The sequence below is a fragment of the Rhinolophus hipposideros genome (assembly GCF_964194185.1).
Source record: "Rhinolophus hipposideros genome assembly, chromosome: 16".
NCBI classification, from domain to species: Eukaryota; Metazoa; Chordata; class Mammalia; order Chiroptera; family Rhinolophidae; genus Rhinolophus; species Rhinolophus hipposideros.
In genome coordinates this window covers 54,905,262-54,917,527 of record NC_138062.1, presented here as the reverse complement: position 1 = coordinate 54,917,527, position 12,266 = coordinate 54,905,262, and the positions used below count along the sequence as shown (strand labels likewise).

General features: G+C 44.1%; 1 protein-coding gene across 1 annotated transcript in view; it reads right to left on the bottom strand.

The window, feature by feature from the left end:
• Positions 1–1,201: 1,201 nt before the first annotated feature.
• Positions 1,202–12,266, bottom strand: part of TRIM35 (tripartite motif containing 35) — a 28,097-nt gene continuing 17,032 nt past the window's right edge. Inside the window, exon 6 of the mRNA XM_081075726.1 lies at positions 1,202–11,636. Within this exon, the coding sequence (XP_080931852.1) occupies positions 11,059–11,636 (578 nt within the window). The 3' untranslated portion in view covers positions 1,202–11,058. The remainder of the gene's footprint in view (positions 11,637–12,266) is intronic.

Below are 12,266 nucleotides of genomic sequence, written 5' to 3'. Positions count from 1 at the left end.
GTGACCCAGCCCAGCGGTTACATCCTCTCTCCCAGGTCTGCTTAGGCTTCCCCTCCGAGCCTCAGTTCTGAAGATAAAACCCTGCGTCAAGGGTACCAGTAACCACCTAATAGCCACATCTAACACTCTCGCTTTCTTAATGTTACCTTTTCCTGATTTTAAATGTAATGCTTTCTCTTAAGAAAACGAGGAGGAGTGGGGAGGAGGGAGAAAACAAAAGTCATGTGTAAACGCCTCATCCAAAAATACCGATGGTTAACAATATTGGGTACTTGCTTCCAAAATATGATTTACAAATTTGGAGTTGCTCTGGTTACAGTTTGTTGTTCTAATTTGGTTTTTGTCAAGTAAGCATCTCCTCATGTCTTAAATATTCATTTATTTAAAAAAAAATTTTAGTGGCTTCATAATATTGCAGTATATGGAATAATTTATTCCCCTTCTCTTGTATATCTAGATTATTCCCAACTATTTCCATTTTAAATAATTCTATAAGGAACAAGGATCCTTTGCACATATATTGTCCCAATATCTGAATATTCCCTTGAAAATATCTTAGGGATATCCTTTCCCCCCAAAAAATTTGAATTAATCCTCCTTTCTTGTTATTTCAAATGAAATTAAAATCACTGTCTAATTTAGAAAACAAAGAGCTAGGGATGCTAACTGCTTACTCTAGTGATTTTTTTTTTTCAGTACAGTTTTGTAGTTCTGTTTTAAAATTTAATCAAAATAGTTTTACGTTTTGGTTGTTTTTGTGAATGGAATCTTATTTCTATTACATTTTCTAACTGGGTATTACTGTAATAAAGTGTTCATTTTTATAAACTAATGGCACTTGGATTTACTTTATCAAATCTCTTGTTGGTTCTCTTTTCAGTTTATTCTCTTGGGTTTGTAGGCAATTATTACAGCAACAAATTTGCAGTGTACGCATGTCCAGCAACTTGCCTTATATACTTTGATGCTTTTGTCAGTATGAAATATCCCTTTAAGTCCTGTTTTGTCCTTTTCCTTGAATTCCTATGCAAAATTATTGTTGCAAATCTTGTTTCCTATTTGGATGTGTATTGTTAGAAACCAGACTCCTTGCTACTGTGGTTCATTTTCTCATTTTTGTCTGAGATGTTTTTTATAAGCAGCTGATTACACTTTTTTAAATCTTTTAAAAAAATTCTTATTTTTTTTAGTTTTTCAAATCTTATTTGCAAATGTTAATTTTTGATAGGGATACATTTGTTAACATAACAACTATTACATTTAATTTTATTGCTTGTTTCCTTTGTTTTCATTTTTCTTTTCTACTTTTTCATGTTTTGGAAGACATACATGCTGTTTTAAAAGTCTGCTAGTGTTTTAGCAAACTGAATATATTCTTAATCTCAGTATCAAAAGTACAGAATGAAACAATATGTTTTAAAAATTCTCTTCCTTTCCACCCTTTTTCCTCATGTGGGGGATTTAATAAATTTTACTCCCCTTGCCTTTAACTTTTCTGGGCTTGGTTAATATAACCTGGAGTTTTATCATCAGCTTATTATTATATTACATTTAATAATATATATTATCTTTTCAAGAATTTTTGACATTTGCAACACATCGTCAACAAAATTATTTTGAGTAGGGCTTATCGATGGTATATTTTCTGAATCTTTACATTTTTGGAAGTGTCATTTCCTAGTTTCCTATACTTGTCTGGGTATAAAATTCTTGGACAATTCAGGAAAAATTGCTTAAGATTCTATATATTTCTCCATTATTTGTTTTCTGGTAACCCAGACTGATGCTTATTTCTTTGTACGTAACTAGGTGTTTGTTGTTATTGTTTTCCTTTGGAGTCCTGAATGTCACTAGACTTTAATATCCTGTCATTCAAAGTATTTGCTATGAATTTGTCCAGAATGCAACTTTCAATCTCCAATTGCATCAGTCATTTTGGTTCTAATTTGTTCTCATTTTCATCCCTACATTCCTTAAGTTGGATTTTCATTTTCTGTCCTCCATTATCTTTATTTTTTTCTTTCTTAAAAAAATGTCCCTCACTTCTGTCTTCTTGCCAAGTTTCTCAGGTTTATCTTCCACATTTCTTGTTCATTTGTTGTCAGGCTAATACAATTCTGCTCTTTACTGCTTCTATGGATTTCACATTTTCAGTTTTTCTGCATCCCATTTTGCCCTCCTCTCCCCCCAATTTAGCTCATCCCATTTTAGCTTCCTCTTCTCTTGTTCTCTGCTCCTGTTCAAATTGAGATGACTCCTTATTGAGGGTACAAAAGTTTTCTTCTGGATATTGCAGATGGCCTTTGAAAGAAATTTATGTTCCCACTGAGTCTTCAAATGATTCTTCTCCTTTGTTCTGTGGTATTTTGTCATGCCCCATGCTGTTTTTTAACCAATGGACACATCCTCAAAGGAGGTGATTCCTAACTAGATACGTGGATTCCATCAACCCCATACAAGATCCACTCAGGTGACGATGTGTACAACTGAGGGCAGTTCTTGGGGTGCCCAAGCTCTCAGTACCTCCTAGCTTCTCTCAGACAAAAGTGGGGTGTTGATTTGCATTTCCCTAATAACTAGTGTTGTTGAACATCTTTTCATATATCTACTGGCCCTCTGTATCTCCTCCTTGGAAAAATGTCTATTCAGATCCTCTGCCTATTTTTAAATTGGATTGGAGTTGTGTTTTTTTTTTGTTGCTGATGAATTATATTAATTCTTTACATATTTTGTATATTAGCCCTTTAATGGAGGTATCATTTGCAAATATCTTCTCCCATTTGGTTGCCTTTCTGTTTTGTTGAGGGTTTTGGTGTTTTTTCTGTGCAGAAACTTTTCAGTTTGATGTAGTTCCATTCGTTTATTTGGGGGACAGGAGGGCAAATTGGGTAAGTGGAGTCAAATGCACAGTAATGGAAGGAAATTTGATTTTGGGTAGTGAGCATGCAATAGAGTATAGAGATATTGAATTATAATGTTGTACACCTGAAATTTGTTATTAACCAGTGTTAATAATTTAATATACAAAATGGGGTGGGAGTGGAATCTATGCCTACAGCTTTCCCAAAACTACGGAAATGTGGACTAATAAAAACAGAAACATAAACAAGAACAAACTCGCGTGCACCACAGTAAGGTCATTCCTGTATCAGCCTCATTTTAGAGGGACCACATCCCCTGGGACTCACACCCGGTGTTGGTACCACTTCCCCTCCTCTTCTGCCTGGCTGTCTTTTGGGACATGCAGTAACTGAATGGGTATGGCAGGATGGAGAGAAGGAAACAGTATGCCTGGGCCACTTGAGTCCAAGTGAGGGTTAGGACATGTAAGGAAAGTCCCTTAGTTATAATAATACTCTGACTTGCAGTCTCTACCTTGAAGAGATCATTTCTAGGTAAGGAGAATGGCTGGGTCTCACATCCTCAATTTTGTCTCGCAAATTCACTTTCTCCTTGGGGATTGATTCATTCCTTTATGCATTCACGCAACAAGTATTCATCTCAGTCAGCAACTCTGTCACCACTGTGCTGACATCCATGGGCTCACAAGGTGGATTCCCCCTTTAATTCCCATAGCCAAGACCAGGTTCAAGAGAGCAAACAGAAATAAAGCAAGGAGTAACCAAGGAGCACAACTTTGCGGCACTAAGACTGCCTCATTAGAACCCAAAAGTCCAACATCAGAACGTCTGTGGCATCTGGTCCACAGAGTACAGTTAGAGAGACAGAAGGAGGGACAAAATGGCTTGTGATGTCTCTTGGGTAGGTGTTTCAAGAGGCAGAGTCTGAGAGGGTGCTAAAAATCCAGCTCCCCAGGCTCTAGAATTAGGGGCATTCCTCCTAACTTCTGCTCCCAGGTTGGTCAGCCATCACTTCTTGATGATGTGAGTTTTCACCTTGATTTCTGTCTTCAATGATAGTGGGAGAAGCTGTGCCAGGGGTTGCAATTAAATTGGAGTCAGTGAATTATTTTCATCCTCATTTTACCTAATGTTCTGGGTCTTTTGACACTGTTGCTCATTCCCTTCTACCTTCAGCATGTTTTGTTTTTCTTCTTTTCTTTTGTCACAGCACTTTCCCTTGGTTCTGCTTCTCTATTCACGCCTCATGTCTTTAACCTGGAATCCTTGGCTCCCCTCTAAACCCTGTCGATGCTCAACAGGACTCTGTCCCTGCCTCCTTCCTTTATTCTATACAATCTCCATGTGGGAGTGCAGACTCCAGAGCCCTCGATAAGACAACCCTGTCAATGCCTCCTGACTCTGTATCTCTCGTCCATAATGTGGTGAGCCGAAGAGCTCTACTTAATGGTCCTCTCCACACTTTCACTGCAATGTCCCCCCCACCCCATGACATTAAACTCACCTGGGGTCCAGTCCACACCTCAGTGACTAGCACACCACTCAAGCCAGTCTCCTGGCCGCCATTGGACTCCTGACATCCCTCACCTAGAACATTCCTTCACAAGGCTTCCTGGCCATCTTACTACCTCTAGTATTTCTAACGCCCATTTTTCCTCATTATCCTTACTGCCTTAGTTCAGGCCCTCATAAGCTGAACTGCCTCAATTAGGCCTCATTTACTGCTGCAAATCCCAGAAGACATTTGGCAATCCCCAAAAGGGGGATGGTAACTCCAGACCTGGGATTGAGGTCTGGCTCTGCTACAGATTTTTCACGTGACCTTGGACAAGTCTCTCTTGAGCCGATCTCACAGGGTGGTCAGATGGTAGAGGGGATTAAAACGAGGGCATGTTGTGGAATGTTTTGTAAGTAAACAGAAGAGTTTCACAGGCTAATATATTTTGAAGGACCCGTTTAGCCCACAGCTGACGTAAAGGGGGAGGCCATGCCCTGTGGGGTGCACTGTTCATGCACAGCCTCCCTCAATCCTCAGGGCTCCATCTTACCACCTCTCCAAAGAGTGGGGGAGGATCCCCGACTCCTGTCCCTGTAGGAGGGCTGAAATGGAGCCTGACTACCCAGACTCTCCAACTCATCTCCATGTGCCTTTATGTTCCTCGTGGGTCCACATTGTTCCCAGACTGTCTGTTCTCGGAAATACATTATGCAAATCTCAGCTAGCCCTGTATCCATAGAAACCAAAATCTCCCATCTTCCTCAGCCTGTTCCCTAGCAAAAGAATCCCACCCAAGTGACACCCACAAACAAGGACAAAGAACATCCAGAGCAGGGGGTGCTTCCTTCTGTCCTGGGACATCAGGTTTTAACAGTCATTCAATCCATCCTGCCTTGTCCTCCAGTTGTGGCTGGGGAAAGGAATGAGTGGCACAGGCCAGTGCATGAAGCTGCATTTTCTTTTTGAAACCTTGAAGGGAGATGCTAAAACCCCCACTACGAACGGTTCTCTTTTGCCCAATCCAAATAGCTCTGTTGCCGTTGAGATCATATTCATGGTGGACGTGAGCCACTATTTGACATCATCTGTAACCTGGCACATATAAGCACATGAGACATCACTGGAACGTGACAATACAATTTTATTAGGCATGACTGATTACTAATTTTAGGAATTTTTCAGGACACGCTCTTCTCTAGAATCATTTATACTTCAGATAGTATAACTCTTTAGTCTTCTTTTTCTCTAGGCTCAAAACATAAGGCAAAGCTCCTGGTACCACACCCAGGTTCTTGAATCTTGGTCGGCAAAAGTCCCAGCAGAAGTCCCTGCTGCGTGCAAGAAACTAGGCTTTTGCTAGGATCACAGGTTGTTAGAATTGGAAAAGACCTCGAAAAAAACACGCAAGTGTCCTAGCTTCCCTGATTACAGCAGAGAAGTTGAATGGCTTTATTTAAAGTCTCCCAGCTATTTAGTAGCAGAGCCAGGTAAAACAATGGTAGACTCAACTGCTAAGTATGTGCCAGATCTGATCCTAAGTGTTTCACATATGTGTTCATCTAGCCTCATAACCCCCTTAGGAGGTGGGTTATTTCCATTAATCGTTAGGTATCTTAGTATCTCTATTTTTCACATGATGAAACCAAGGCACCGAGAGGTTCAGTAACTCTCCGAAGGTCACACAGTGCTTGAGTTAGAGTTTGAGCCCAGCTTGTCCAATCCCATATCCCAACCTCTTAGCCACTAGGCTATTTAGTCACTAGATATCTCTGTGAGGACTGAGGTTTTAAGAATCTATGTTGAGGTCTCAGGTTTATCTTCTAATGTCAGGAGCAACGAAATTTCCACTTCGTTTTTTTCCCCGTTTTAAAACCCTAGGGTGAAATATTTCAACAACAAAAAGCTAAATCCATCTGTAGGATTGCATGAAAACATCCATGACAAACCTCCCCCTTGAGAGGAGGAAATTATGTTAATAACATCCTTTATTTTCTCTCCTCTTGTTGGGTTGCTTAGGGATACAGATTGAGAGTATCTCCTCTTAAATGATAGTGTATTGGCAGAACCAGTTACACTCATAAACAGAATATTGCTATGTACGGAACATCTCTGGAAGGATTTTTTTTAAAAATGGTAATATAATTGTTTACAAGGAGGTGAGCTGAGTGTTTGGGCAAAAGTGCGAGACTCTCCTAGTACTCTTTGTATCTTTGGAAATGGATGATCTAATCAAATAATACACACAAATTAGAGACAAGATCCCACTTGTCTTTTTGTGTGTGGTGTATGTCTGTATGTATAACTCTGAATCCTGTTTTTCTCAGTTATTGTTACATAACCCTTTTCCCATGTTACTGAAATTCTTCATAAACGTTAAGTTTTGTATATACATCCTTGCTAAAAAAAACTCAAAAAATCTGGGCACTCCCAATATGGATAACTTACATTTCTCACTTGCCTTTGGGATTCTTCATTAATGTGAATCAACGTCAGCATTCAGAACCTGCCACTTTCTGAAGAATTAACCAACGTCGATTAAGTCTATACTATGTGTAGGGCATAATAGATGGCATTTGTCCCCCCAAATTACCTCACTGAATGCCCACAACAGCCTGAGGTAGATACTGTAATTCTCATTTTAGATGAGAGAGCAGAGGTTTGAAAGGTCCAGGCAGCTCATAAATGAGAAGGTTGGTGTCTGGACCCAGGAAACTGGATTTCGAGTTCCTTCTCCCAGCTAAAGAGGCTGCCACTCTTGTGGAACTTTCTGGAACAGCTTCTCTGAACTCCAGTGCACACATCACTAACCATGTTACTCCCCAGCAGCATAGCTGGGTCTCGGAGCACAAAGGTGAAGACCATGTGGTCCCTGCACTCGAAAGTCTCTGTGCAGAGGGGACAGCAAAGGTGGCTCTGTCACCCAAGTGCAGTGACAGCCGAGGGAGCCTGGACAGGTCTCAGAAGGCACCACCGAGCCAAGAAGGACGACCGAAGGCAACCAAGGGAAGGCAACAGACCCTGCAGGCCAGAGAGGCCACCAGAGGCAGCTCCCAGGATGTGCGTGTGCCTGGGGCTCGGGAAGGCTGGGCGCTCTGTGCACAGAATGGTGGCACAGGGGGGTAGGAGTGCGGGACAGGGCTCTTGCATGTCACTGTAAGGAGCTGGGGAAATTCCAGGATGGCACAGTCACTCTCTGCCGAGGATCCCGGCACTGCCACTACCCATGGGGTCATCAGACTTCCACTCTTCTGATCAACGAACAGATCCTCAAATTCGGTTGAGAGAAACTTCATCCTCCACAAGTAGGAGGAAGCAAAGAAGCAGATAGCCAATGTACACTTAATTTTGACCGAAAAGTAACTGGTGGCAGATGTGGAAGTGACGGGGAGCCAGGGAGGTCAACGAGGGAACCTTACGTGATCTCCTTCGGTGCTTGCAGCCCGCCTCCAATGGCTGCCATTGTGAAGTCCTCACGTGGGACAGCAAGCACTGTGCAGGCACGCTGCATCAGACCTTTATGAGGTGGGACTTATCCCAATTTTTACAGATGGGGCCATGAGCTCAGGAAGGTAAAGAGTATGCCCACGGAGACAGCACGTAAGTGGTGGGGCCAATATAACCAGAATCGACCAAGTAACAGATGTCAGAACATTCCAATTCAAACAGCCAGCTGTTTGAAGGGTAATGAGAAGCCAAGGCTGGTGGGGCGCTGTGTGTGATAGAAGTCAGGGAACTCTGGGTCCAGCAGCAGAGCTGGAGAAAGATGAGCTCTGAACTGCCCTGGAGAACTAACTGTACCTGGGCAGGTAGGGGTGGGGGTCACTCAGGTGACAGGTGAGACTGAAGGCTGGTGTGTCTGGCAGCTGCACACGGGATGGACTGAACATGGGAGAAGCTGGAGAAGGGGAGGCTGCCCGGTGGGCTGCTGTCTTCAGCCTTGATATAGTAATGAGCCAGAGCATGAAATGGGGATGAGTGAGTGGATGACAAGGGCAGGACAGGGTTTGATGGAAGAAAGAACACTTGGACTAGGGCTCCCTGTCCCCGTGACAACCACCGCTGACCAAGCCAAAATCCAGAACTTGGAATATATGGGCTTAAAGGAAGTGGCAAAGGTGACAGGGCTGGGATAGACAAGCAACAGAAGAAAAAATAAACAAACTGGACATCATCAAAATTAAACTTTTGTGTTTCAAAGGACATCCTCAAGAAAGTGAAAAGACAACCCACAAAGAAGGAGCAAATTTTTATAAATCATACAATGTGATATGGGACTTGTATCTCCAATGTATAAAGAACTCTTAAAACTCAGTAATGAAAAATACAAATAACCTAATTTAAAAAATGAGTAAAGGATCTGAAGTCGGTTTTCCTAAAAAGACATAGAAATGGCAAATAAGCACATGAAAAGATGCTCAATGTCATATCAGGGAAATAAAAATTGAAACCATAAAGAGATACCACTTTACCCGCACGAGGATGGCTAAGTTAAAAGACAGACAATAACAAGTGCTAACAAGAAGATGGAGCAATTGGAACCCTCATACACTGCTGCTAAGAATATAAAATGGTACACCCATGTTGGAAAACAGCCTGGCAATCCCTCAAAAGGTTAAATCCAGCCAATCTACTCCTAGGTATTTACCCAAGAGAATGGAAAATGTATGTCCACACAAAAACTTATACACCAATGTTCACAGCAGCATTATTCATAATGGCCAAAAAAGTGGAAACGATCTAAATATCCACCAACTAAAGAATGGATAAATAAAACGTAGTCTATGCATACAGCAGAATACTATCGGTTAATAAAAAGGAATAAAGTCGAATATATGCTACAACATGGATGAACTTTTGCTTTCAAGAACACTGAAAGGAAAATGTCAAAAGCAAAAGAGGGCTTTAGCTCAAATACTGTTTTCATTTTTGTGAAAAGGGGCCCAGGCTATCCAAATTATCCTATTTAAAAAAAAAGAAAAATGAAAGAAACTCTTCTAACATCTAAATTGGAAATAAAAAACCTTTTTAAAAGTTTATTGTGACTAACAAAATAATTTCAGGTCAAGATAATTCTATAGAAATTATATTAGATGGGCTAAATACTTTATTGTAGCGCATACACACTGGCCTCAGATACGTTTGGTTTCAAAGTGCCTTAGGCTTTTCTGAATCTGAGTGTCTTTAGACGGTCGCTTGCGAGTTTGCCCACATTCTCAGATGCCACCCTGGTGGCCTTTACTCAGTGGCACTTCCTACCACAACCCTCCTGTGGCCCCTACCAATATACACATCACATTTATAACCAATATATAGTTTTGGATGATCATTTCTGTTTGAAATGCCCGTTTCTGTGAACTGAGGGGGCACAGGCAGGAGAAAGGATGAGCCCTTGGTCAGGAACGTGCCCCCCTCCAATGAGAAAGGGCTCTGACAAGAAAATATTTCCTTTTACGATGCTGTCCCCGGGACATGGTGAGTTGACCATTAAAAACTACCTGTAGGCATGCGTGAGAAAGAAAAGATGGGGAGGTACTAGTCTGTAGGCATGGCAGAGGGAGAAGAAATCCGGATGAGAACACAAAAGGCAGCAGAGGAAGAACGAGCAGGCTGAGGTGAGCAGACAGGGATCTCCCTCCCTTCTCACTCCGGGTATCCCCTCTCCTTGCCCCCCAACCCAGACTGCATCCTCTTCCTTCCCTTCTCGTATCTTTGTAACAGTGACCAGAGGAATTTCCTCCACAGCAGAAGCACATCTTCCAGTCCTGCTGTCTCATTTACAGATGAGGAAACTAAGGACCAGAGAGGGAATGGGTCTAAAACCATGGTTTTAAAATTATGTTTTTTTAAGTGCTCTGGAACCCTCTCTTCAGAGGAAATCACCCCAGACATGTAAATAGATAAATCAGAGTTGATCTGCTGGCAGCCTTGCCTCTAGCCCTGGGGGGCCCCATGGAGGCTCTGTGAGGCAGTTTGAAAATACTGGTTTAAAGTGACAGATACACTGAGCCTTGGTCGTGCCCCAAAGCCACGGCCATGGCCCTGGATATCTTACTGTTTTCTGTCTTCTTGATACTCTGACATCTGGAGCTCACTGACCATGGGGAACTGCACCTCCCAGGGCAAAACTAGCCAATTGTAAACCTTTCCACCCTATATATGTCTCATCTGTCCCTTCCTGTGAAAACCAGTTTCTCGCCCATGCTCTCCCCTCACTCCCTCTGCCTCCTATGGGACCTGGTGCTTCCCTGTGTGCCCCCCCCACCCCCCCATAGCAGGGCCCTTCCTCCTGGGAACTGTAAGTAACAAACTCTTTTCAATGGCAGTTGAAAGGTCTGTTGGCCTCACCATATCTGGATAGAAATAAAACCTGCATTTTAAAACAGGCGTATTCTAGAGGCAAACATTATCCCCCAAAATACTGGAATTAGGATTCAGAAAATTCGTATCTCTGGGGAGAGCCAGAGCCACGAGATGCCTCCTAAAGGACTTTCAACTGTGGGTAGAGAAGGAACCAAAAATCAAGAGGGAGACTTGGGGCCTTGAGCCATGGAGAAGGACCAGACAGTTCCGTGGCAAGATCCCGGCAAGAAAGCAGGCGGTAGAGGTGCCCAGGCGAGTGTGGGCTTCGGGAAGAGGGGCAGAAAGAAAGCAAACATGCGGCCCGAGACCCGGACAGCGTCGGCACGCTCCTGGGCAGCCTCAGCCATCTAACTCCTCCTTGACGGTGATGCGCAGGGGACAGATGCGCAGAGGTTCGGGGGGGCCGTCCCCTCGTGTGCCCCCCAGATAGAAGTAGGGCCGCACCTCCCCAAAGCGGGCGTGGAAGGTGTAGAGGTGGCAGTGGCGTTCGGCGTCGTAGAAAGACAGCTCACCCTCCTCGCACTCCAGCTCCACGCGCAGACGGCGCGGGATGGCGGGGACCAGGGGCGACGTGGCGGGGTCTGAGGTCACGCAGTGGTCTCCCTCTACCCCCTGTGTGCGGCACACGTACCAAAAGCCCGAGCGAGTGTCGTGGTAGCAGCTGTGCGAGTGGCCCTCGGCGCTGGTGTCCTGGCGCGTGCGCACCACACCCACCCGCCAGCTGGGCAGGGACCCCACGTCTACCTCCCAGGCGTGGGAGCCGTGGGAGAAGGCGCGCGAGCCTAGCAGGCAGGGCGCCGAGGAGAAGCGCTCTGGGTTCTCCACCAGCACGCGGTAGCCGTGGTTGGTGACACTGGTGAGGTCATCTGACACGGAAAGCCAGCCAGCTGCAGTATTGGGGTCAAAGCTGAAGGGCACTAAGAGCAGAGGGGGGAAATTGGGGGAAAATCAGCGACCGTCTCACATACTGCCCTCTGCCCCACCAGCTGATGCCCCAGTCCCCCAGAATGACCAAAGGTATCTCAGCTGGCCGCCCATGTGGGAAGGGTTGAGGGGCTGTGTTACAGGTTGAAATGTGGCCAGCCAGAAAAGGTATGTGGAAGGCCTAAACCCCAGTACCTCAGAAGGTGACCTTATTTGTTTCAGATGTAACTACTCAAGAGTGGAGTGGGCCCTCGATCCAATGACTGTTGTCCCTACAAAAAGAGGAGCACACAAACACAGGCGGAAAGGAGGCCATGTGACCACAAAGGCAGAAATCAAAGTGCCACAGCCCAGCCAAGGGCTGTGGGCAAACACCAGAAGTTAGGAAGAGGCAAAACAGGTCTTCTCCGATAGGGTTCAGAGGGTGCGTGGCCTGCTGACACCTTGATTTTGGACTTCTAGCCTCCAGAACTGTGAGAATAAATGTCTGTCATTTTAAGGCATCCAGATTGTGGTCCTTTGACAGCCACAGGAAACCAATACACATCAAGCCTGATGCTCACACAATTCCCAGGCCGCCTTAGAAAAGCTCGGAACATTCCCTGGGTCACTGATATTTCTCC